Source organism: Simochromis diagramma, unplaced genomic scaffold (assembly GCF_900408965.1).
Source record: "Simochromis diagramma unplaced genomic scaffold, fSimDia1.1 OVJJ01000705.1, whole genome shotgun sequence".
Taxonomy (NCBI): Eukaryota; Metazoa; Chordata; class Actinopteri; order Cichliformes; family Cichlidae; genus Simochromis; species Simochromis diagramma.
Genome location: NW_024387448.1, coordinates 545639 through 571210, shown reverse-complemented (window position 1 = coordinate 571210; position 25572 = coordinate 545639). Strand labels below are relative to the sequence as shown.

Here is a 25572-nt window from a genome sequence, read left to right as displayed (position 1 = left end):
CTGTCTAGTCAGCTTTTTTAGTTGTGTGACAATCACGGTGACAATGTAGGATCATGTGAATGAGGTCTCAGGCACACAGGCTTAGAGACTGTTCATTCCTCAGCTGGTTGTAAGTGGTTGCTGGAGGTTGATGATCAAAACCTCCTTGTGATTTCTTTGATAGCTAGCATATTTCTCCAGTCGCCTGTAGTTTTAATGAGAATGGTGGACATGTCTACAAACACTTGCAGGCCGCTCTCCTAGCTGTAGTTAAACTGTGAAAAGTGCAACACAAAATAGAAATAGAGACAGTTTGCCTTCAAAGTGAAAGCACAACATTTACTTTGAAGGTGAATCTTATCCATTCCTGTTTAGCATTGCACTTTTTCAAATGTTATAACTCTTGAACAATATGTGTATGAACTCGCATGAAAATCTACCTAGCTAGAAAGCAATAGAGAGATTGATACATAGGCCATAAATTTGAGCTAAAAAGTTATATTTGAGGTTACCTTGCTGATCTGTTTTTATTATCATTTCCATATTAGACTCTAGTAGTGCACTAAAATTCCATAAAACACTTCTTTGGCCCTTAGTCTTGATACCTTGGTAACATACAGTTCAATGACACTAAACAGTACTGCAGCATGATTGTCAAACCGTAGGTGTTTATTGGCTCTGACATCTTTGAACATTGATTTTTTTCTACAGAAAGTTAATACTTTAAGCTTCCCCATAAAATACTCTCTGATACATCAAATGACTCTTAATAAAATCTCTGTACCACAATGTTTTACAGTCATGCAACATATTTTTCTCTCAGTGCCTGCCATTACTGTCAACACATAGTTAATGTTCAGTTGTTGAGACCTTGGTTGTGCTGAAATACTTAGTGGTTGTGGCATGACATCTTGGAAAGAGACACCATGTTTTTAGGTGGATGTCAAAGGTTTAAATCATCTTGTCAGCATGCATACATCACGCTGAGATGTCCTTGAGGAAGACATCCATCCTCCATGACCAGGTACTGATCTTAAACCTTTCTTAATAGCTTCAAGAAAAGAAATCTCCGAGAACTACACAACAGTTATGCAGTATATTGTCAGTCCTGGTCTTTGTCGTTGCGGCTCCTTTTACGTGCTGGCCGCTCCTCACCGCAGCCTGTCTGTTTCACTTTTCGTAGATAGATGGATTGTAATTTTTTGCACTGTCCCCCCTGTGGATGCTTAGAATGTAACCTAATCCCTAAACTCACAAAAATGGCTTAACCAGATGGCTTTGGCGGAGCTATCCTGCCCTGAATTCCAATTCTAATTCTCAAAGTCTGACAGCTCCCATTTCACTTTGCTTTATGGCTGCTCTTGACTCAGAGACTCGAGCATAATAGAGAACCTAAACATTCTGCTAACTACATCTCTACACAAACACCAGCAGTGGTTACAATAGTCCTGCTGTCTTGTTCTTTATTGTGGCCCATCTATAAAAAAGATCTCACCTTGTGAAAGATGGCGTCTGGAGCGAGGGGTGTGTGTGTGTGTGTGTGTGTGTGTGTGTGTGTGTGTGTGTGTGTGTGTGTGTGTGTGTGTAAATTTGGAGCCCTGGCTCTGTTTTCCTCATTCACTGTTTTTGTCCTGCTGGGTTACACCATACTGGAAGAGAAGAAACACAAGAAAGCAGATACACACAGTCAAATTTCCATGTGGTCCTTGTCACGCTCACCATGCCGTTATGTACGTGTTTTTATTCACGTGTGTGTGTGTGTGTGTGTGTGTGTGTGTGTGTGTGTGTGGAGAAAGGCCCTAGCAGCATCTCTTGGTCTCCCTGTGGGAACATAGGTGCCCATTGTTGGGTGCTCAGAGTGGCGGGCAGATGGGGGTGGTTGCTGATGTAAAACTGGAAGGAAGCCCAAAAATACTGGGGCAAGGGGGCTCCCCAGCCAGTGTGTGTGTGTCTCTGTGTTTGGAGATTTGCAGGGTAATACCCTCACCCAATTTATGTACACACACAAACACAGACACACTCAATACCATCCTCCCACATCCCTCCACTACCTTCTGCTGTCCCTAACTGAATTATCTGTGTGTTTGAAACAAAGCCCTCATTCCCAGGCCACAGCAAGCTGATCAGAGCCGATGACTGAACTGAGGTGAGGGATTATGGGGAATGAAGTCAGTGGTACAACCTACTTGTGCGCTAATGCTGTCACAAAAGGCCACAGGTGTGTTTTTTATGTTGAGGCATTTCTTTCAGAAGCTACATATGTCACATGAAAAAGGAACCGTCATTATACAGGACGAGAAGATTCAGGACCACAGTTTTCACTTTGAAGAGGGACATTTGGGAGCAATTCTGTCTCTGTCTCTCATCTTTCAAGCAGCTGGAAGAGCCAAAAGAAACAAGTGAATTTCTGCTATATCTGGACCATCTGCTGCTTACTGTTAAAAGTTGGGAAGCTAATGGATGTTAAATAAGGCTGCGGTTTGTCTGTAGGCCTAAGAAACAGTGCAGCATGAGGCCAGCCATGGATTTTGACTGTGTCCCAACATTGGTTTTTAAAGATCCAGCTGGTGCCGAATCAATGCTGATTCTGCGATGTAGTATTTGAAGATGTTGCAAATTGGTGGATGGATCCAGTAGATCTGAAAAAATACAGTTGTACGGGGTTGTTTTCATAATAAAAAACACACAAAAAGGATAAGAATTTGAGGCACAGAAGAGTAGGACTTGACATTCACTGCAACACATGCTTTATCGTTAACAAAAACAGTTTGATAGCCACTTTGTTTTCTTCTTTTGAGGCTTTATTTGGGTCAGAAGAAACTTCCCTTGAGGGATAATGTTCAGGAATGTAGTGGGAAAGCAAAGCCATGTTTTAGGCTACGTCCACACGTACACGGGTATTTTTGAAAACTGAGATTTTCCGTTTTTGTTTTAAAAAATAATCCCATCCACACGTAAACGCAGAAATGAAGAAAAACGCTGCTAGGAACATGCCAAAGCAACAGGTGGCGATATATTCCTAACCGTGCAGAAATGTTGGCCAATCAGAAGTCTAGAAGCCTCGGCGGGAAATAGTAAACAAAGATGGGGCATAGAAGCAGAACCCAGTCCTATGTGTGGAGGGACAGTAACTGTGTGTGTATATGTAAGCATTTAAACACTGCAGAGAGTACAATTAACAGTAACAGTATTGTAGAAATTCATTTCACCGAAACAATAACGTGGCGCACAGTGTGACGTCACAAAAGGCGCACACCTTTGACGCCGCGTTTTCTCTGTTTTTCTCGTCCACACGTAAATGCAAAAACTGAGTTTTTGAAAATATCCACCCTGGCAGGCGTTTTTAAAAATCTCAGTTTTCAGTGACCGAAAACGCCGTTTACGTGTGGACAAAACGTGCAAACGCATAGAAAAATCTGCGTTTTCAAAAATACCTGGGTACGTGTGGACGTAGCGTTATCTTTTATCTTTGGACTCTTGTAAGATGTCATAAATGCTATCCCGTCTTTTCCAGTCGTTAACTGATGGAGCTTACACAAATGTAGGGCATTAAATGGAAGAAAAGTGCTTGGGTCAAGCAGTATTTGAGAGTGATTTATCATTACAGTGATTCTTTAAGCAAAACTTCAAACTTCCACTGCAGGATTATTGTGCTTATCTGTTCTGTGTCATTACAGTTTAAGTATGGTTTACTTCAGAGTTATCAGATAAAAGAAGACATCTGAGGACGTAGGTCCAGGTAGTAACAAGCTACATGTTAAAAAACAAACAAACTTTACATTAAGAAGAAACACAGTTAATTTACTGAGAGAATATTGATTGATCATTGGACAGTGGCAGTTAGTGAATGGATCAAAACAGATAATGGGCACATTATCCACTGATGAAAATAATGATCATTTGACCTGCAGGTATTAGGAGAATAATCCAAAGACCAGCTAAAATCTTATCAAGCGCAGAGCCTTGAGTTCGCCCTCATATAAATGGTGTACAGGTTGTCAGTCTCAGTGGATCTGTCCAGCTAGATCAAACGGTTCCTGTCTGCACACTTGCTCCACCACTTGATAACCCCCCCCCCCCCCCCCCCCCCCCACACACACACACACACACCACCAGACCACCACGCAAACACATGCACGTATGCACGTACCTACATGAATGAATGAACTCTCACGTCCTCTTTCTAACCCTCAGGCATGGCTGTTAAACACCGCATCAGGAGCTCAGTATATGAGGCGGCATATTGATTACAGCATTTAATTAGTGGTTCGTGACATGACTATTCTGTGACGCTATTAAATCCACCCAGAGCCAATTAGGCTGATTATACATCCCTATCCTTGTCCATTATACAAGAGGCTGGCCATGTTTGCTAATAGAGTGTTTGCAGTCCTAAATCCCAGCAGATAGAGAGAGCGCTTCATTTTATGAGCTATGGGTTCCTTCGGATGAAAATAAAATATAATTTGATTTTTCAAGGCATAAAATGAGTTTCAGGCGGTTGAAAGGCTTTCTTTGGTGAGAGAAAATGTGGGGAAAAGTGAACCGTACTGCAGATAACAGTGTTATTAAACTGTCTTAAAGACTTTTATTTTTTGTTGTATTTGCATTAATTCATTTGAAATTAATTTAAATCAATTACAGCTTAATTCTAGTTCGGCTTCATGCATGTTAAAGGAAGCTTATTTATACTCCTTCAATATGTTCAGGAGATTCTAAAGAGCCAGCTGCATCTTAAAATACAGGCATCAAAATGTTCATAAAACCTAGAACAGTTTTTCTGAACTGTGGCTTAATTTTGACACATGATTTTCCCATTTATCTGAAGAAGTTTTAGAAAAATGGAACTATAAACTAACAGCAATTCTTACCCACAAAGTTTGTGCCATGATCAATTTAAATTCACATTTGGTACGAGTGTGTTGATCATGAAACACCAGACATCCAGTTAGCAAAACTACTTTCATCTCACTGCCTTCATCAGCAGATGGCGTTGATTTGACCTGATGCGTTCCCAGTTTTTGGCCAGTATTCATAAAGATAAGTGTTTTTCCAATGTGCTTTCAGGCTCATGTCCAGTTTCAGTGATGCTGCTTATCATTAATCTGCTTATGAAAAACTGTTAGCAGTCCATCTATCCATTTTCTTAACTGGTTATCCCAGCCTATCCCAGCTGCCTTGCTATCATAGAGCCAGAGGGGACACCCTAGACAGGCTGCCAGTGTTTCTCAGGGCTAATGCAGAGAGAGGGGCAATCACTGACGCTCACATTCACACCTACGGACAGTTTAGAATCTCCAGTTAACCGAACAAGCGTGTCTTCGTACTGTTAGAGGAAGCTAGAGTGCCAGGAGGAAACCCACGCAGGCACAGGGAGTGCAAAACGCACAAGGACTCCAGCTGGCCATCAGGTTCAAACCCAGAACCCTCGTTCTGTGATGTACCACCTGAAAATTCTTTAAAGATATAAAAATATATCTCTAAAGAATTTTCAATATTGCTTAAGCTTGGCGTGAGTTATGGCACCTTTGAAAAAATGATGAGATATAAACCTAAATCTAAACTTAACCTTTTCCTGTGAAGAAAAAAAACCTTTTCAGAAGGTAAAAATCAAATTTTTCACATAGTGTTTGGGTTAGGAGTGCGTAGATCCCACAGGATTAACGGTGACATTACTCACTAATGAATGCAAACTAATGGACGTGTGAAAAACCATTCGTAACCCACTGCTGCCTTCAGCTTGTCTGTTGGCATTTAACATTTGTTTACTGATACTTATCAGAGCAGAGGAAATAAAGTCACGATTAATTCGTTGAGCTCAGCGTCAAGCAACCAAAAGTTAGTTCCAATCGTCACTCATAAATGTCATGTTTTGTGCGTAACATGACCTCTGCAGTCATATTTGGAATTTGGCTTGCTCTAAGCCGTGCTCAGAGTGGTTTGAAGGACACAGTTTCCTTCTTATGGTACTCTGGTAGTAGTTCACACTGCTAGTTTTGATGGTGGTGTACATCCACTGGTATAAAATCAAAAAACTTAACAATGTGAAAGACAAACTGCTACTGGAGAAATTTTCCTTTTTTTTTTTCTTCTGTAAATTGGGATTTGTTGACTCTCCTGGCCCCCTGTCCTTGCCCTTTATTTTAGATGATATTGCTAAACCAATGTCACCGAAGCATTATGGGAAAGGTCTGTAGAGTCAGCAAAGTCTTGCCTTTGTGGCCAATACATGTAATGACCGCTTCTTCAAGGTGGCTATAAAGAGATTAGTGACATTGACAGCGCCCCTGACCTTAACCTTGTGTTCAGATTTTAAAAATTATTAATAAAAGGGAAATGTCATGGGTCTTTTTACATCCATCCCCCTATTAGGTTTGATTTTCAGCAGTCCAAATATTTCGTGACGATGGTGTGTCAACTCTGTAAGCAGTGGAATTGGCTCTTCCTTTAATTTCTGTTCTTTGTGAACTTATGATTAGATAGAAACTTTTTGAGGAAGGGGAAGAGAAAGGTACAGATGAGCTTGCTTTGTGCATTTGTATGCTGTGCAGGGTGGATCAGGAGCTTACCTTAGCCAGCCAACACTCACAGGAAGGTTTCTCATCAGCTCACATTGTCAGCTGGAACACTTAAGACGATTGCCTCCCCGGTGACCTGAAATGTGTGGGAGGTTGAGATGAAAGGATGTGGATGTGAGCAGAAGGAAGGGAGGAAAGAGGTAATAGTATGGGGGAGGGGGTGGACTGGGATGAGGAAGAGGAAGAGGTAGAGATACGGGACACGGTACTGATGTCACAATTGTGATATCTCTCTTTCAACTTTTCTCAGAATTTTTTTTTAAGAACATCCACGTAGCTTTTACTCAGATGGACCTGTTAAAGAATTGTAACTTGAATTTAAACCTGAGTGCAAAAGCACTTAGTAGTTAGAGTCCCATTTTAACAGGAGCTTGAACGTATCTGTGGACGTGCGCAGGCTTCTCTGTCATTGTTCCGTCTATGAATGCCATCCTCAGGTGTCTCTTTATGTTCATCCATGTATTACCAGGATGAAATTACACTGAGCCGGGCTGCTTAATGAAGTCTCTTTAATTTTGCGAAGGGACAAAGGTGGATGCACTTCATTAACCTCTTATCTATGTACAATACTCACACACACATACAAGAAGAGCAGAAAAGATGCAGGCTACACTGGGGGCGGAAGTCGCTAAAGCTCATGGCAGGCGAATGAAGATGGATGGCAACCTTTTCACTGACTACTTTATCTCGGCCCACACAAGACAAAAACGACCGCTTTGTCCACATCCCATTCTGTTTCTTTCACCGGAGAATAGCGAGTCCAATGACTGAAGACCTTGACTTTTATGGATTTTACTGACAAGTCGGCTGGGCCTCAGTTAAAGGCGCAGTACTTTCATTAAAAGTACAAACAATAACTGCTATTAAATGTTATGTTAGCACAATTCAGAAACCATCAAGTGCTCTGCATTCATGCTCGGACAACATTTTCAGCTTAATAACAACTTTTTAAGGCTGTTAGTTTAGTTATTTAAAAAGCCAACATCCAATAGCCAGTGGATTTAAAAAAAATTCATACACACGAAACCCAAACAGATTTTCGTAACTTTTGATACTCGGAGTTTTTTATTTACTTTGCCCGACTGTGCTCGGATCAGGTGGCCATTGTGTTTGTGGAGTTCCAAACCATGTGGTGCCACCACGGATGTTACCAGATACCCTCTGGTGGACAAACTATGCAACTTCAACACTTGTAACATAGTTGAAGGGTGTTTCTTAGACTTTTTTGTAATAAATTTGTAAGCTCCAGCTGCAATTTCAAGGTATGTAGACTGCAATGTCTCAAAACAAATAAGTCTTTAACTACACAGGATTGAATTTTTTAAAAAGAAAAGAAAAAGCAAAATAATCTCTCCTCTATTGTATGTATTGTTAAAGGGAACATAACTTAATTTAATCGAAATCCTAAAAAAATATTGCTGTTGCGTATTTCTCTTCATCATGTAGCTTTTCTTCAAAGTCTCAGTGTGGCAGAGCTAGATTTATATAGTCGGCAAAGCTGGAATCCACTTTTGCATATGTGAAAACACTGATAAAGTAGAAAGATTGTAAATTAACTTGCATATTTAACACAAACTCTGCACTGTCAGCCATGACAGGAGGTGCACTGGAGATCTAACTGTAGACTTGCAGTTTAGTAGATTAAATGTCTGCCTGAGATACTTGTTTTCACTTCATTTTAGGTGTAATTTGGAGTGGTGAATAACTTAATGTTAACCGAATCTTAACTAATAAAAGACTCCCTACTCCTTGTAGAGGAATGTCTTCAGTTTTTGGACAGCCTCTCCTCCCCAAGTTTTTTTTATAATGGAGATTTTCTCTTTAAATACACCAGGCTGATCCGTAATTAACCAGTATCCCGATCTCGCAAGTCCTCTCTGCCAGTGGGTTTACATGAAGCTAATTATGATATCTCTCATCTGTTGAGTGCCTGTACCCGTCAGCATTCAAGGACATAACACTCCTCAATTACGGTCCTGCGCACGTCTTCTGCCTGCTGGCTAATCACTTCAGCCTGTGTTCATCTCATCATCAGTTCAGATGTCTCCTGTCTCAAGAATTGGATCTGACTTTTTTGCCTGATTTCAACCAAATGTTCTTGTCCTCTGTTAATGTGTGTTTTTGATAATTGCACCCCTGTAAGCGTCCTGAGTAGATTCTAGGATAGCTGATGGTCCCTACCTTCCTCTCATTTTGCCCACACTCTCATTTGTGGTGCTGTCTCATTCCACGAATCTCCTGCTCTGCGGATGAATGTAGTAGCTTGTTAACTGGCCAAATTAAAAGCCTTTTCCTTTAACATTGAGAGCTTTAGAAGCCATTAATGGATCAGGGGGAAAGGCTATGTTTCTGATTGGGGGAGGGGTGTATTTAAAGGGAAGTGGTGATGATTGATAGGACACCTTATACTGAAGTGAGGCCAGGGCTGAAAATTCAGTGATGTCATTGGCTGTGACAGGACGCGAGGTTGGACTTGCTGCTTTATTGATCGCTCTGTTAATTTTCATTTCCCTGTGCTTTTTTGACCTTGATGAGACAGACGTTACCTGCACTGGTGTCCAGTTTCATACCTCTCTGCCTATGCAGGGAGAAAAATTACTGGAATTTAACCCGTGCACAGACTAAGGAGAGGCACTGGTACAGAAGCATTAGGTGGGAAAGGTCAGGCCAGTTGTCAAATATGCTTTGGCAGTCATTATTATACCTGTCTGAGTTGTGAACTCCTCTACTGACATATTGAGTTTTTTGTGAAATAAGTGTCCATGAGTCACCAGTGTCGGCGAATCAAGAATATACAGTATAAAAAGTGTGAATTGGTTGGATAGACCCATTTAGTTTCACACGTTCAGCCTCCTCCAGCTGTGTTTCAGTACAGCTGAGCTCACTTCAGTTGTTCTCATTTACTTATTATTTATGGTTTTTTGCAGCTGAAGGTATAAGCCAGTAATTTGGTGGTGTCTCATAAAGGCTAGCTGTTTACCGATGCTCTCAGTAAATTAGGGGTTTATAAGTTTTGGTTTTAGCTTTCGCCTTCGGTGGACATAAGGCTGCATCTTGAAGTCGTACAGTGCAAACGTTTAGGGAAAGGCAGTCATGTCTTGCTACAGCTGGAATGTCAGGAACGTTTGGGGGCTGTCAGGCCTTGATGTAAATGGACCACAGAGGAATAGTGCTGACAGGGAGCGTCCTAACATGGAGCACAATGTTGGTAGGAGTTGGACCCTCCTTTAACCAAAGATAACACTCTCTCCTTATAAGGAGCCGAATTAATGCTGTCTCCTGTTTTGAAACAAGACGAGTCCCAAAGATTGAAGCGTTTTGATTTCTCCAGAAAGTTTCTGTGAGGCATCTCCTAAAATCGCATAATCTGCACTTTTAAACGAATATTTCTGAAGACAGAGTATATGAAGCCCGTTGCATCTGCCAAGTCTGACAATGGAGATGTAACTGAACAAAACTGGCAAAATCCACCTGGTATAAATGTGTCAGTTTATTGTCTTTGTGGCTTTTTAGTCAGTCCTGGCTGTCTATCTTGATGTGTGGTTGTGGGTGTTTAATCTCTCCCCTCACACAAAATTAAATTAAGGCAGCCTGGGCCCACAGAGGAGCTGCAGATTTGCGTGGCGTGAAATTGCGCTATTGTGAAAAGATTCTGCTTGAGCGAAGGGAACCCCTCTTTGCATTTCTATCTTCCCTTATATATAATCACAGCGCTGCATATGCAAATGACTCGTTGCGAAATGTATGTGGCCGCTGTGCACAGGGAAAACAAGCCTACATGCTTGTTTCTCTCGTCCAACACGACTCCACTGCATTAACTAAGAGATAAATTATTAAGAACTCTAAACGGTCTGGCGCGAGGACAGTCGGAGATGGTAAAACTCACTTGACATCACTTCCTAATTTCCCATCAGCTGAGATAAATCCGCCAGAGTGAAAATAACCAATGCAGTTCTTGCTTATTCTTCTGGCGAGCATTTGTTTGGCAAAGTCTGCCAAGGCCACGTAAATTGGGGCGACATGAAGGATGGGCTGCACGAGGTAAACAAGTACCAAAGGGATCCTACCCTCCTTTTTTTCCCCTGCTCTCTTCCCCTCCGGCCCATTTCTCAGCCTCTATTTATTCAAGTGCTGAAGAAAAGGAGGGGATGGTGAAAGGGTTGTATACACCTCACAGCTGGAAACTGATAGGACTTTTTACACCCACAGTGTCCTGCGTGTGAGAAAGTGCAGTCGTTGGTCCAAGTCTCTTAGAAATCTCCCCCTTTTCCCAGTTCCAGGACTTTTTTGTGGCTGACCTAAAGGCTCTCTTGGGTCCAGATTCACATATGTTGTCTGCATCTCCAAAAACGGTCTTTTCGAATCAAGAATCTCAAAAGGCTCTTTTCATTCTCGCTCGCTGATGATGTCCACCACTAGTTTCCAGTTGAAGACAAAGAAGGAGAGTGCAAGAGTTTGAGGATTATCAGCATCTGGAAAGGTGGTTAAGATCTTGGGTGTAATACAAACATACAAGTTCATAGTTAGAGTTTGTATTTTCCCATTTCCCGCTTTTTGACCAATGTGAAAACGGAGGGAGGTATGTGATAGGGTACAAAAGAGCAAGAAAGGAGGAGGGAGGGATGACACATTTTTCTTCCTGTCTGTAAATTCCTTCCTGTTTGGGGGAGTGGGAGGGTGGTCTTCTTGAGAATGGACAGTATTCTTGGTGGTGGAGGGTGGAGCGGATCTCAGCTGAGTACCAAATACTCACTTCCCTCATGACAAATACACAAATGTTGACACAGGCCTTCCTGTTTATTCACTAGTGTAATTTACAGCATTAAGAGGAAAAACACTATTATAGCATAAGATGTGTGACATGTTCTTTCACTGGGAAAACTATGCAGTTTTATTCATAAAGCAGGATTTATATACACATGCTGATTTAATGCGCCATTAAAATGGGATGAAACATTTCCCAAAAGCAAATCAGTTTAAAGTAAAAAAAAGCAGAATCTAAAAGAATATACATGAAATCAAAGAATAAAATACATGGGTGAAAAATAAATCTTACTGACAGAGTGATAATGATGTGTTTAAAAGCATTTAGTTAAGTTTTTAGTCTGTTTTTGTTTTTTTTTAAACAAAGCATTAGGTTCATTTATAAGACTACCGAGCGGTTGGTTCCAGGATTGTGCTGCGTAATGACTAAAAGCAGCTTCTTCTTGTTTTCTATTTTGCCCTGAGCACCACCGGCAGTCCTCTCTTCATTGGTGTAAAGGTATCCCCGGGTTTATAAATAAATAATATGGCTTTAAAATCAATTCTGTGGCATATTGCAACCAGGAGAAACTGAAGAACTTGGGCGATGTGGGCTTTTGGTTTGTCTCAAGTCAAAGTTGCAAGTACGTGATGTTTTTTTTATAGGTAAGTTGCAATGATAAGTTTTACTTTTACAACCTCAATCAGGATTTTTTTTTAAGTATATTTATTCGTCTTTAGGCATGAAAAAAAGATTTTTGAACTTCATTTTTTTTTAAACATGTACTTTTCAAAGAGTTTTTTTACACTTACACTTGGACAACTGATGTGTATGGAGTGACACATCAGTGTCCAATGTAGTGCAAGTATACCATCAACACTGACACAAATACAAGAAAACAGCCTTTGAATAGCTGTCCACTGTAGTGACCACTATGCGTGAAAGGGTTAAAAACAAACTTCACTGTAATCTTGTTTAAAACCTTCAGATAGTTAAACAGTTGCTCTTTTAAGATGCTCAGTTTCTATAGGAAGGAGATTTTCCTCAATGTTAGTGTTTCCTTAAATCATGTGGACGGGGAATAAGAAAGGAAAACAGAAAATTACCAGAATCCATATCCAGGCACTGTCTCTGTAATTTTAACAAGTGGCAAAATGCCTTTATTTCAATCGACTAGAACCATTACAAAAATGCACCAACATGCTTGAGCTTACACCTTAGGGTGTAGAGGGCAAGTTGGTGCACTGTTTCTAGTCGGGCACTGCTGGTGGACTGGTTGGGGTTTAGACAGAATTGTTGCTTCAGTTGATTTTGAGTCTGATATTCATTTTATATTAAAAGCAAAAGATCTATAAATGTAAAATACTTGGAGATATTTAATAGAAGATCAGCAGATTCAGATGTTTAAGTTAAAAGAGATTGCTGTCTCTTCTCATTAATATGGAACAGGTTTTCTTTCCGTGTGTGAGAGCTCAGTTCGAAGTGCCACTGACAGGCAATGTCTGTTAGTGTAATGTGAATGTGGGTGGCAGCATGCAAAAAGCCATTCAAAAGTCCAGCAGATCCATCTGCTGTGTTTCACGCACCACCGAGACACTGCATCCACCACCTCTTACCTCTTCTGCCTAAATCAGTCTGTCGTCCTGTTTACCCCTCATGTATGTTTTCCGTGTTTTTAGCTTGGAACAGATCGTGTCTTTTAAAGAAACACTTGCTGAGCTGTAGTGGTAAGTCAGAGGGCAACCGGGAGTGTTAAGAGTTAAATGAAAAACAAGAAAGGGAAAAAAAAGAAAGAAACGGAATAATGGGGACTTTGTTCATTTCTGACCTTGGGTGGTACCAATGAGCATTTTTGTGTGTGTATTCATGCGTGCTAATTTGAGCACCAGGCACTAAAAATGCAGCATACTGCTATTCTTATTTGATCGTCCATGCATATGTGTGTGTTCAAGGAAGTCCAGTGACTGGCAGTATCCCTGCCTCTCCCCCTTTGAATCTCCCTGACGTGAATCACTTAGTAACAACACACTTTGAGCTAAATGAACTCCCTCTCTCACTCGCCCTTAATCACATTAGCCTAAGTGATATGGGAATGCCAGGCCAGACACACACTCCCCCACTTCTTCTCTGTCTTTCAACCCAAATAAATAGCCACTCCTCCAAAGCTTTAAGTTGTCCTAAGCTCCATCTTTGGATAATAGACCGTTTGCTCCCACAAAGACCCCAGTTTGGAATAATGAGGATCAAGACAAGAGTAGAGAAAGTAGGATAGGAGAAATGCAAGAGGGCGGAACAGAGGAGGAGAGCCGGCGCTTTCCTAATACCAGCTCCAGGACAAAACCCATCAAAACACCTGTTTTGTCTGCAGAATAACTGCTACATTTTTTTTGTTGTTGTTGTAGCTGCGCGCTATTGACCCTTTGCACGAGAAAATGCTAACTTCCTGGTTTGAGACCGGATGTGGGGTTGTACATTTCCGGTAGCTTTACTTTGCGGTCAATCGCTACTGCGAAGATATACTCCAAAATCATGTCCCAAACTCGAAAACGGAAAGATCGCGTTAAGTTACAAAGAGCAGAAGGTGGGAACACTCACCACTGTTGTGTCATAAAAAATCTAATGATCAATTTTGACATTTAAAGATTTTAGATCGATCAGTTGTTTACATCACTCAACACAAGCAGAACTGCATTACTGCAGCAGAAGACACATTGTCCACATTCAGAAGCACATCTCTGTATAGTGACTGGTCTTGTGATTTAAACAGGCAAATGTTCAGCATTCAAACTACAGGTGAAGAATAGTCAAACCAGATGTTTCCCCATTATGTTGATATCAGCTAGTCAAGTACACACCTACACAGCATGTTAACAAACCGTGAAAAAGGGGTATGTTGTGACTTACCTTCAAAATTACAGTGGTCCCTCGCTATAACGCGGTTCACCTTTCACCTCGCTGTTTCGCAGATTTTTTTAGTGCAAGTTTGCATGCTTATTTTTACGTTACATTGTGTCCTGCGTCCTGATCGCTGCAGACGATCTCCTCCGTGACGTCTCTCCTGTACAGTACAGAATCGCTGCATTGATCGCTAGCAGTGTGACTCTGAAGTGCAGTACTGGATGTCCACAATGTCCACGAAACGTTTTGCACCGTCAAAAAATAAAATTGGCTACTTGATTTCACCTATCGCTGGTTATTTTTAGAACATAACACCCGTGATAAACAAGGGACAGCCGAGAAATATAACATTTGAATCCCTTTTCTCTTTTGCTCTGAGGCGCGGGGAAAAAATATCAACAAGTCGATGAACATCATTTACAGATATATTGGGTAAATGCCCATTTCTAGAGAAATGTAAATCGCCGCTTGATTCATTAATTTGCTTAACTTGTTTTGGACCGTAAACAAGGTGCGAATAGGACACCGGAAACAAAGCTCCCCACAGGAGTTTCCGCACCGGAAGTAGCATATGCTAACGTGCACATAGTCAATTGGGTTCATCGTTAAATAACCTTCAGTGAAATAGCCTCGTTGCCTGATTGGTAGCTTGGATGGTGGCCGCTTTAGCCACCATGCAGTGAGTGCCCAATCACAAAGAGTGTTTCAAATACTGCAACAGGGACAGCTGCCTAACATTTAAAAGTTAAATTCTCACTTTATATTTTGATAATTGTCTAAAAATGTGGTGACACTGCAAAATGCGCAACGCAGGCTTGGTGCAAAGGTCATGACCCACAAACAGGGGCATTTTGTCTGCGTTTCCTGGAAGAGAACATAATTTGATCTGATGCCAACATATAGCTCAGACATGGACAGAATATCTCCATGAGTGCCTGGCTAGTAATCGATGGAGGGAGCTGTGGTTTCTGTGCTATTCCCCAGTCAGTCGCTCCCTCTTCCAGCCTTGCACAGCCCATCTTTTATGCATGAGCCTCTCATAGACCTTGTCAACATTGCTCCTCCTCAATCTGCATCAGCAGATTGACATTTGTGTGTGAACCCATGTGTGCAAGATAGGGGAGATGAGTAAAATGTATTATTTTGCATGTCTCTAGTGATTCGCTCATGAGTAAAGTGGGTTGTTGCAGGCATTTTGTCGTTGTGATTGTTGGACTTTGCTGACAGTGTAAGGCCCAAAGCTTTGTGCTGCTTATTCAAAGTACATGCAAGATTCGCATCATTCTATATATTGGAACTTTCTTGGCATCTGTTTCCACTAAGACTGATATGCATGTTTTGCCATAAACAGTGGGCATTACTTACTTATTACTCATCATCATTCTCATTCATCAGCTTCATGACACTAATCCACCTTAGGCTTATCCATGTAAAAAAAAAACCCACACACACATACAAAAAAGCATGGAATTTATGCTTGGCTTGCAATCTAATCACTCACTGCTTTTTTCCTCCTTCTTTTCTCCCTCTTTTGCATACTGAAGCTCACAAATATATTGTTGCAGGTAAGTAGATGCTTATCTTTGGCTTTTTTGCTCCCAGCTGAATTATTTTCACATGTCCTTTGGAGAAAAGCAGTAAAAGGACAGTACCATTAAAGTGCAACCTTAGGAATTCAGAGTGTTTAGGGTCTTTGTCACTGAGGAAAAAACAGGCTGGCAATGATAACTTTTATCAGTCAGAGGCATGAATGGTAAAGTAACTTGTATCCTATTTAATATGACAAGGATTATCCCGTCCCCTATCCCATTCTTTATTATCACTGTAAGAATGTAGACTGTGCATACATTCTTACAGGGACCAGGGTGCTGTGACTGTGCTCACCTGTTGCATGGGTGAACAACATTTCTGCAATTTGCTATTCTGTACCTGGTAATTTTACTTACTGACAGATTTAAGGGCCTCAGTCTCTCATTTCATGCATGTTATACGTTTGTAATTTGATGCGGTATAGGGCTGGTGTCGTAGATTGCTATTGTTGTGTCCAGCTGCGTATAAAGATGTAATGCCAATGCTGTCTACATGGACAGCCCAGTCATTTTGGCTTGTCACTGCAGGAATATAGACTGGAAGCTTAAAAATGTGCTTCAGGATGCAAGTAAAGCAGCCACTTACACGGCCTGTATAGACAGCTGGACAGGTTAAAGCAAGCAGGGCAGTTAAATAGTCCTAATGTCTGGTAGGAACAGCATTACAACATTCAGTTGTAATTTTCACATGCATGGAAAAAAACCGCAGATGGCTGTGCGTGAATATGGGTTAGCCTCGCTTGGGTAACCCTCAAGTGAGGCTTTAGACTTTCACAAAATTATATAGCCAGCACAAGGATAGGAGTGAGGTCAAAGGTCATCCATAGTGTGGTTATGAATGCTCTGGTGCTTGCAGCAGTCTGTGACCTGCTTAACACCAGTTTCCTTCGGGATCTCATTAACTGCTATACAAGCCAGCTCAAGGAAGCTGTTGCAAACAAGCACATGTGACAGCTGAGACTAAAACTTATATCGCCTACTCCCAAATGAGGTTGAACTACAGAGTTTTCACAGAAGCCAAAATTTGTCATTGCTGTTTCTATCCTGCTCTTCTCTTTGCTGTGATGCTTTTATAGTCTCATTAAACTCTGCTTGAGACAATAACATTATGGTGTACGATACAGCACATGCCTCTTTGAACTATGTAAAATATAAATTAGCTGCAATCCAAAGACTGCATAGAAACAATGCAGGGATTCAGGGGCTTTTGGTTCTAATGACAACATTCAAACTGGCCTAGGTGAACTAACCTGAATAAACAAATGCAGCAGAGTTTTTAATCACTCTAAAGTAGATCTGGCACGCCTACTTCAGATTCCCAACTGATCCCACTGGGTTTCTGTGGGGCCCGTTGCGTTGGACTACTACTACAGCATCTTTCTTCTGTTTTATTTCATTCTGTGTGCTTTGAATTGTTCATATGTCACGTTCTTTTATCTAACAATTTTTTTCTGCTTGATTTTAATTTGTTCAAAATTCAAATGAAGCAAAAGAACCTTGTCCATCATATGTTTTATTTTTCCTAACTTGTGTTACATTTGACCATTTACTGGACCTCAGTCCATCTGCTTTGTTAGACAAAATGTTTTTCTTATTGCTTCATCACAGTGCTTGATAGCACATGAATAGCCTATTCAGCTGTGAACTGTGTGGGTTTTTATCACCGGCGGACCCTTATTATCTCCACACCTAGCATTTTTCTCAAGCAGCCCTATTCATCAAGAAACAGGTATTTTTGCCCTTTTCACAAGTAGCACACCATTAACAACGAATGCGATCTGGAGAGTGCATCCTTTGTAGACCTTGCTATGACTCAAGCAGGTACCAATTTCCTTTCTTTGCCAAAGAGAGATTCGTTGTTCTTCTTCTTGTCCACTCTGGTGTTTCCTTTTATTCTGAGTCAGAGAGCCATTATCGGGCTTTTAATGTGACTTTCAGATGCAAGAGTGTGCAATTACCTGCTGTCTGATTTGGGAGGTCAGTCTGTGCAGTAATGAGATTTACAGGGTTAAGTCCTGTAGCTTGTGGCTCTTCAGGTTTTTGTCCCCTAGAGAATTGATGTCATTAGTTTTAAATGATAAGCTGCATGAGTAATAGCTTTCATTGTACAGGTGGATAAGTGGCCACGAGATTCCTTCACTTCTGTATAGCTTTACCACTGTATTTTTTGCACAGACACAATCGATAGCTACCGGTGAGAGAACCTGTAGGTCTTCTTTTTGCCCTCTTTCATCAGGACCTTGGAGGTTTTCTAGTTTTGTTGAAAGGAAAGGGTTAGAAATAAATGACCACTGGGCTTAAAGAGTTGGAGATAGTTACTTAAGGAGTAAAGCATTTTCTGAATATTTAGAAAAACAGATGACCACCTGAGGACCTGTTAGATAGTCTGAGTGAGGAGGAATAAATTGTATGGCATCTGATATCCGATGTAGAGATAATATGTAGGTTAAATGGAAGATCTGCTCTGTTTTGAGTGAAAAAGCCTTTTCCAAAACAGGTTAACTTTCAAAACTAACATTTTTCAAAGTCCATATTGTCCTTGTCATCATGGTCTGTTTATCACTGGGAATACACCCCATCAAGGTCCTCTCATTCCTTATCTGGTTTTGCATCCTATCTTCCTTCTCTCCCTGAGGTCATAGGGAGCTCATTCTTGGATGGGAGGTATCCTTAAGTACCAGTCAAAAAGCCCTCCCTGAATTCAAGGCCATCCTGACCTTCTGTTTCAACTATTCCTTAGATATCCTCTTGAAATTGCACAGAAACTCAAGGACTAAACTAGTGACTTTTCATTGTTGATATGCGTATATCCATGAAATGCTTATTAAAAGTCTGAATGGAGTGTCCTGTTGTTTTGTTGTTATCATTATATCTCCCACAGTGAAGAACAGCCTCTTATGCAATGCTAGGGAAAGCCATCATTACTAAAGTGTTGTTTAGGTGCTGGTGTTTTGAAGCTAAATACATTATAACTGTGTTGTCTTCGCTGCTCTACAGTGGGCTGTTGTTTATGTAAAGTGCTGGAATGACTGTTGTTTAGCAGAATAGAGTCCTTTACTGTACCTTTGGTCAAAATCAGCCTTCGGCATGTGTTATTCAGTGCAGAACTTTGTCGTTTAAATAGGATTTTTTACACATCCCGGTTGCTAATGTGTTTGAATTGAATGCAGATTTGTTTCTCTAGATCATGTGGCGCTTGTCAGTGTTGTATGAAGGTAAAGTTGCACAGTCTTGAGTTTTGTGTGTAACAACATCTTTCATTCTGTCATTCAGGTCTTGGTAATTTAAACTCATAACAGACAACAATTACCACCAATGGTAAAAAGTAAACTGTTTACTATAGTTAATGGGCTGCTTCGAGAGTATCATCCTTCACATCCTTTGCATGATCTTTTAAGGGTGTTGTTCTCAAACAGACTTACATGTGGCCCTAAAAACATTACCCATTGATAGCAATGCTGCCCTCTAACTTTCAGAAGGCATGAACTTTTATATTTGTCTGTTCTTGTAGTTCGTCCTAGTTCTCCAGGATTTATCTATGTCAGTATATTTCTAGTTTATTTTGTGCATGTGCTCTATCCATTTAAAGGTGTCTGGGCCTTTAGAGGTTTGCTCACCGCTATGCGCACACTTTTCTTTCCAAAAGAGTGTTTATTTCCATAGCAGCATGGGCGCACACGAGTGTTTATTTCACTCAATCTGCGGCTGAGTGTTTGTTTCCAGCAGAAAGTAAGCTTTGCACAGAGAGCAAAACTCTCAGCAGCATATGTTTGGTGCCGTGAAGCAAGGCAAGGTTGACAACTCCCTGTCTCTCAGCACTTTGGTGAATACCAACTGTGCGGTAACAACATGAAAGGTGCTCTCGATGGTTACAGAAGTTTATTTTGTTTAGCTGCAATGATTTGGGTAATATGAAACAGTCGTGGTCACTCAGTTTAGGTCAGCTTAACAGGTTTGAAATATCTGGAAAAGCAGAATACAAATACAAATCATCTTATATTAGCTGATTTGACAACAGTGCCGCGTGTTTGCCTGTCCATATGTTTATTCTATCTCTCAGTTACATTATGCAAAAACTACTGAGGCAAATATTAGAAAAATAGAGGAGCTTGTTAAGTTTTGGTGCAGGTGGATATCGCTTTCTTTAAAATTATATACTGAAATAAATTATTTAAAATAGGTCACTAGGTCTGGATGATTAGACCAACCCATGTAAGGGTAATCTAATATGTGATGTCCACCTGTTTATTCATTTGAAGGGCTGCAAGCAAAGCTGGGCTACAGCTGATTGCTTCATTTAGGTTCTTCAGCTTGTTGAAGTGACCTGGTTTAAAACCAAAGTAACCCTTCATCTATGATCTTGTGGTCTTCTGATTGCATTCTCTTAAAATGTATGATTCTTAGCACTTCTGTGAGACTCAGCACATTCATATGATGTACAATGCATAACGTAGAATTCCATCAGTTTCAGTTCTTAGTCAGAGCTTTGGTGTCTCTGAGTAATGTGTGTGCTTCCTGATCGACAGCTGTGACATGACTTGTGTGTAAGCTTACTGTTGCCCAGGGGCATGTTTATTAAGATGCACGTTTCCTTTTTGGCAGCTTTGCTGTTACCCCTCAGTCAGTTTTCTTCTTCTTCTCCTTATTGGAGGAAATTTCTCTTTCTCTCTTCTTCTTCTCATTCATTCTCCACACACATGCACGGGCACACACCTTGTGCAACTTAATCGACTTTGTTGGAACATGACCAAGAGTCCTTGAAATGATCCAATGCGCTCTTTCCCCCGATGGGAATGAGCACAATCCTCTGTGTTCGACCTCATCATCTCCTGCTAAAGCCAGATACAGGCAGCACCTCAGCTGTGTTTTCTCTCTTCTTCTCTGCAGTGATTTCTGGACCATATGTGTTGTCTTATCTTCATGGCTCTATTGAACTTTGTGTTATGACCAAGCTTGTTAGTCATAGTTATTCCCACACTGTGCATTATTAACCTCTGTCTGCTTCTGCTCGGACCTGCTGTAAATGCTGTAAACAAATGGCTCACAGGCGAACGTGAAGGTGTGTGGAACACTTTATGGAGCCCGTGCCAACCCTGCGGTTTGCGAGTCAGTAAATTGTTTTGGTGCTATCAACTGTTGTAGTGTTCTGCGGTTCTGCGTAAAGCAAAAACCGAGAACTTCCAGTAAATGGATTACATCTGAGTCTGACTTTGACTATCAGCTAGATAACTCATTTTACTATAGCATGACACATGCCAAGTGTAATGCTAATTTTAGTGTTACAATAAAAACTAGAAACGGAAGCAGGTATTTACAGAAATAACTTGCTAGAAGTATTTGTGTTTCAAATAATGATGATAGATGAGGACTTCACCCCGACTGCACATATTGTGACAAACAGCATTAATCAGTTCAAAATGTGTGGTCTTTTATGGGAAATGGTTAGTACATCATTAGCACTTTATTTAAAATGTCATGGATCTAATTTACAACACATGCAGTGTGTTGACATTTGAACATCATAGATTTATCAGCGTTTTAATTATGTGTTCATCAGTCTTACTGATATAGTAAATAAGATGTCATTCTACAGAGTGACATAATGTTTGTTCTTCCATCTGTCTGTGCGAGGTTTTGGGCACCGATAGTATGAAAGAACACAAAGGAGCTACTCCTTGAATCTGCTGCCATCTAATGGCTGCGTGCTGCACAGTACAACTGTTACCTGTTAAACCAGGGGTAGGGAACTCCAGGCCTCGAGAGCTGGTGTCCTGCAGGTTTTAGATGTGTCCTTGATCCAACACAGCTCATTTAAATGGCTAAATTAGCTCCTCAACATGTCTTGAAGTTCTCCAGAGGCCTGGTAATGAACTAATCATTTGATTCAGATGTGTTGACCCAGGGTGATATCTAAAACCTGCAGGACATAGGCTCTCGAGAACCAACGTTCCCTACCCCTGTGTTAAACTCTGCAGTACAGCAATCAGAGAACACTGAATAGGTGGGAGTTGGGGTTGAATGTCTCCTGTTATTATGTTGCTTGTTTGCTGTGGCTGTGGCTGTAATGGAGTTTGCATCTTTGATTTGCTATTTCTCGTGTAGGACACACAGTAATGAATTATAGTTCAGATCAGATCAGATCTACATAATCCCAAATTTTTATAGTCCAAATTTTCTCCGTTTAATGTGATTGTTTGTTAACCTGAACATCTCAACAAATGTGTGATTTCATCTAAGGAAGTAATACGTGTGTGACTGAAACATGATACAAGAAGAAGTAGACAAAGATGAAAACGGCCACTGTGCCCTCATGGGTTTCCCAGCTGGGTCTGGATCTAACCTTTTTTCTGCAGTCTTTGTTATTGCTCTCAAGGAGCCCTTATGTGTCTGAACCCCTAGAGTGTCTATGAGCTCATCAGCTCTCTTTTGTAGAGATACATTCAGTATGTGGGTCACTAAAGAGCACTTTTCTTGGATTAAAAAACCTGCCTTTCCTCCTCCAGCTTATACAAAACTCTGAATATGCTCACAGGGTCCCACAGTGACTTCCCCACAGATAAAGTGCTGCTTTCTTCTTCATTCTCACTGACACAAATATATGAAACTGTTTGCTCTTGCATTTCAACTTCTCATGCACTCCAGTGTTTTCTCTTGTTTGAGTCAAAAGTGGTGTTAAGCCTTTAAACTTCCAGCCTGAAGCTGCTTGGACAAGTAAGTACACTAGGGGGCACAAATGCTCCAACACTGAGTGTAGGGAGGTGGCTTTTCCAGTTGCTCACCTTTTCATTCCAAGAGTCTGGAGAGTCCAAACCCGAGCTCAGCCTGGAAGCTGTCTTCCTTCTTCTCTCTGGGGTCACACTCATCAGCGTTTTACATAACAGGGGTCAAGGCAGACGGAGAGCATTATCATTCAGAAGCGTACTTTTCATATGAATAACAACTGCAGCTCAGGCAAAATGTGCTGTCACTGAGGTATTTTAGTTTAATGATTTTTTTTTATTAGTGCATCTGCTCTTTAGAAAGAAAAACACAGCCATGGGTGACAGGAATGAAGAATGAGAGAGGGAGGCCATGAAAAGGATTTGAACTAGAAATATTATGGCCGCATCCTCAATGCCTCTGATCGTTAAAGGAAGAAAAGGGGGAGGGAAACTATGAAGGGGGTGGGGGGGTTCATGCACATTCATATTTAATTTATCATTTGAGCTGCTGTTGCATCAACCCATGTCATCCTACTAACTGAGTATCCAATGCAGCGCCAGCTTCATCAATGTGGTGCGCTTCTGGGGTTATTGTGTTGCTAGAAGAACTGATGCTGTTGTAACCCAGTAGGTCATGTGGGGTTAGAATATCTGGGTTATGGTAAAATAATCTCTTTTACCCATGATCGCACTTGCTGTATATGCAGAAGGCTGCAGTGAAGGGATAAGAGCGTGCACGTGCCCAGGGGCATGCTAAGTAGGTAAATGTAAATTGGTAGGGGGTCCCATCTGATGTGTGTGTCTGCGTGTGTGTAGTCTACCCACACCCCACCCTGTCCATCTCCAGATTAAGAGGCCTCCACTGAGTCCCTGACCCAGAATTCTTACCTCCCCTGTCAAAACACACACACACCCTCACTACATAACCCCCTCCCAACACCACCTAATTTCCTCCTCAGGACAGACAGCCTCATGGGAGAGACATGGGGTGAGGGCTCCATTAGCGGCCCCGACCCCGACGTGTTGCAGTGGTGTTGCATTGAGGGATCTGCGCTTAAGAAAAATGAGAGTTAAAAGCGATAGTGTCATCTGTGGACTTAGATGGGGGAGGGCTTAAAGTGTTAGGGGTTGCTCTTAGTCCACATGGGGTAATAATGTGTTTCCATATAGAAGTGGATTTCAGCCAAAATCATTGGTTTAGTGAGGGAAATGTAATTTGCATCTCATCCATTGTTGGATATCCTGACACATGAGTGTAAGACGTGAGATTGTGAAACATGCTGATACTGATTAGTTTTGTAACACGTTGTTGATACACTGGTATATTTGTTAGTGACTGATAACATATTCTCAAATAAGCTCTAAGATGTATTTTAAATTTAACCGAGACCCACATCCATATCTGTCCTAGCATATGTCCATCTGCCTTACGTCTGCCACTCCTCCGGCTCCCCATTGTTATCCCTTACTCACCATGGAGCCACTCTGGTGTCCCCAATAAACTTATCTGACCATCCATCCATCCATGCACAGACACTCTCCTTAGGCGTTCACCCACTGGGGGCTTTGTGTGAATCCAGGCCACACCCAGTGTAAAGGACCCAGTTTTGTCTTGTCTGTCCCAGCAGTGCTTTAGGCCACTCTGTACAGCTAAACCTCCACAAACACCATTCAGCAGCAAAACACGGTCCAACGCTCTGCGCACACTGTGTGCTGTGTTAAAAGAGAGATGCGATGGATCTTTTTTGACATTCAAACAATAAGATGTGGCTACATTTAAAACTCAAGCAAAAAAAGAATCTGCCCCAAGTAACAGACTGTGTGTATGCTTGCGTGTGTGATGCCTTTAATCAGCCCAGTGGCACAGAACATGCTTTTCTTCTCTTTTTCAAGACCAATTACCGTCATCGACAGTGATGAATTTTGATTTTGACACGTTGGCTTTCATGCAGCGCTGTCTCCCCACGCTGTAACAGCGAGGAGGCTTGTTTGTGACAGAGCCGGAGAAATAACAACGCAACATATGGAGCTTTATGATCGAACTATAAGCATCCAAAATACTTTTACTTTAATGGAAAGCATGCCCCATCAAGTAGGGTGTGGGAGGCAGCATCTAAAAGCCATTAACGGCCAGGCTTCCACTGAATCCTTAATGACGACGTGTTGAAAATAATGTGTCCAGAACTGCACCAGTATTTGAAATGATTGTTGATCAAACGGTAAAAAAAAAAAAAAGCAAACCGTGCCCTTTGGCTTTCTCTCTGTTAAAAAAAAAAAAACGAAGCCGCATTTATTCGACAGACAGACTGTGCTGTCTGAACATTCCTGCCACCTGATTCTCTAACATCCTTTGGGGGTCATTTGGAAATGACTCATGAAATTTCAACTTCTCCAGTTTAATTTCCTCAAGTGTGTGCTCCCATTATCACTGAAATTAAGCTATAAGCCATTGTGTGGTAAATTGAATAAATTGGTTAGTGGATTTATTTAGCAAGGTGCCTTATTTATGAGGTGATTGTGCCCCGTGGCAAGCCCCATTTCTCATTTCAAAAAAAATTATGGCTCCCTAATTGATAAGATAAACAGGCCATTATGGGTTTCTTTGCTAAACCTTGCAAACTGAATGGAGTCTTCCCCCCCCCCTCCCTGTCATGTAACTCTAATCCATCTCCCCATTTCCTAATGTATTGCATGTAACAAGGCAGCATTATTATCAGACCCTTTCAATTACAATGTGTACTCCAGGCCTAATAATTATGCATGCTCATAACTGAAACATCTATCCCCCGCTTTAAGACTGAATGCTAAAGTGGCTCCATTAAAGTTGCATTATTTGGGCTCCTCATTCTGATGTAACTGGGGTAAATAGGAGTGCTGGAAGAGAGTGATGCATGGAAAACCATTTAGGACCAGTGGGGGGAAGGAAGGTGCAGGCTGCTGCTTCTGCCATGGGGAGGCTGGTATAAGGGGACATGTTGCAGAGGTAGATTGGTCTAATTGGAACTTTTGGCTGTCTTGTCACATACCTACTTAATTGGCGTGCCGAGAGGTCGGGGTGAGTATAAGCAGGGGCTCACAAGTGG

General features: G+C 41.3%; 1 protein-coding gene across 7 annotated transcripts in view; it reads left to right on the top strand.

Moving 5' to 3' along the window:
- The window catches only part of agrn (agrin), a 259725-nt gene that overhangs the window by 49706 nt on the left and 184447 nt on the right, over nucleotides 1-25572 (top strand). For 6 of the 7 annotated variants that reach the window (XM_040013639.1, XM_040013642.1, XM_040013640.1 and 3 more), the window contains exon 3: nucleotides 15744-15764. The exons of the other annotated variant lie outside the window; for it this stretch is intronic. In XM_040013639.1, the coding sequence (XP_039869573.1) occupies nucleotides 15744-15764 (21 nt within the window). The remainder of the gene's footprint in view (nucleotides 1-15743; nucleotides 15765-25572) is intronic. 7 annotated transcript variants of the gene reach the window in all.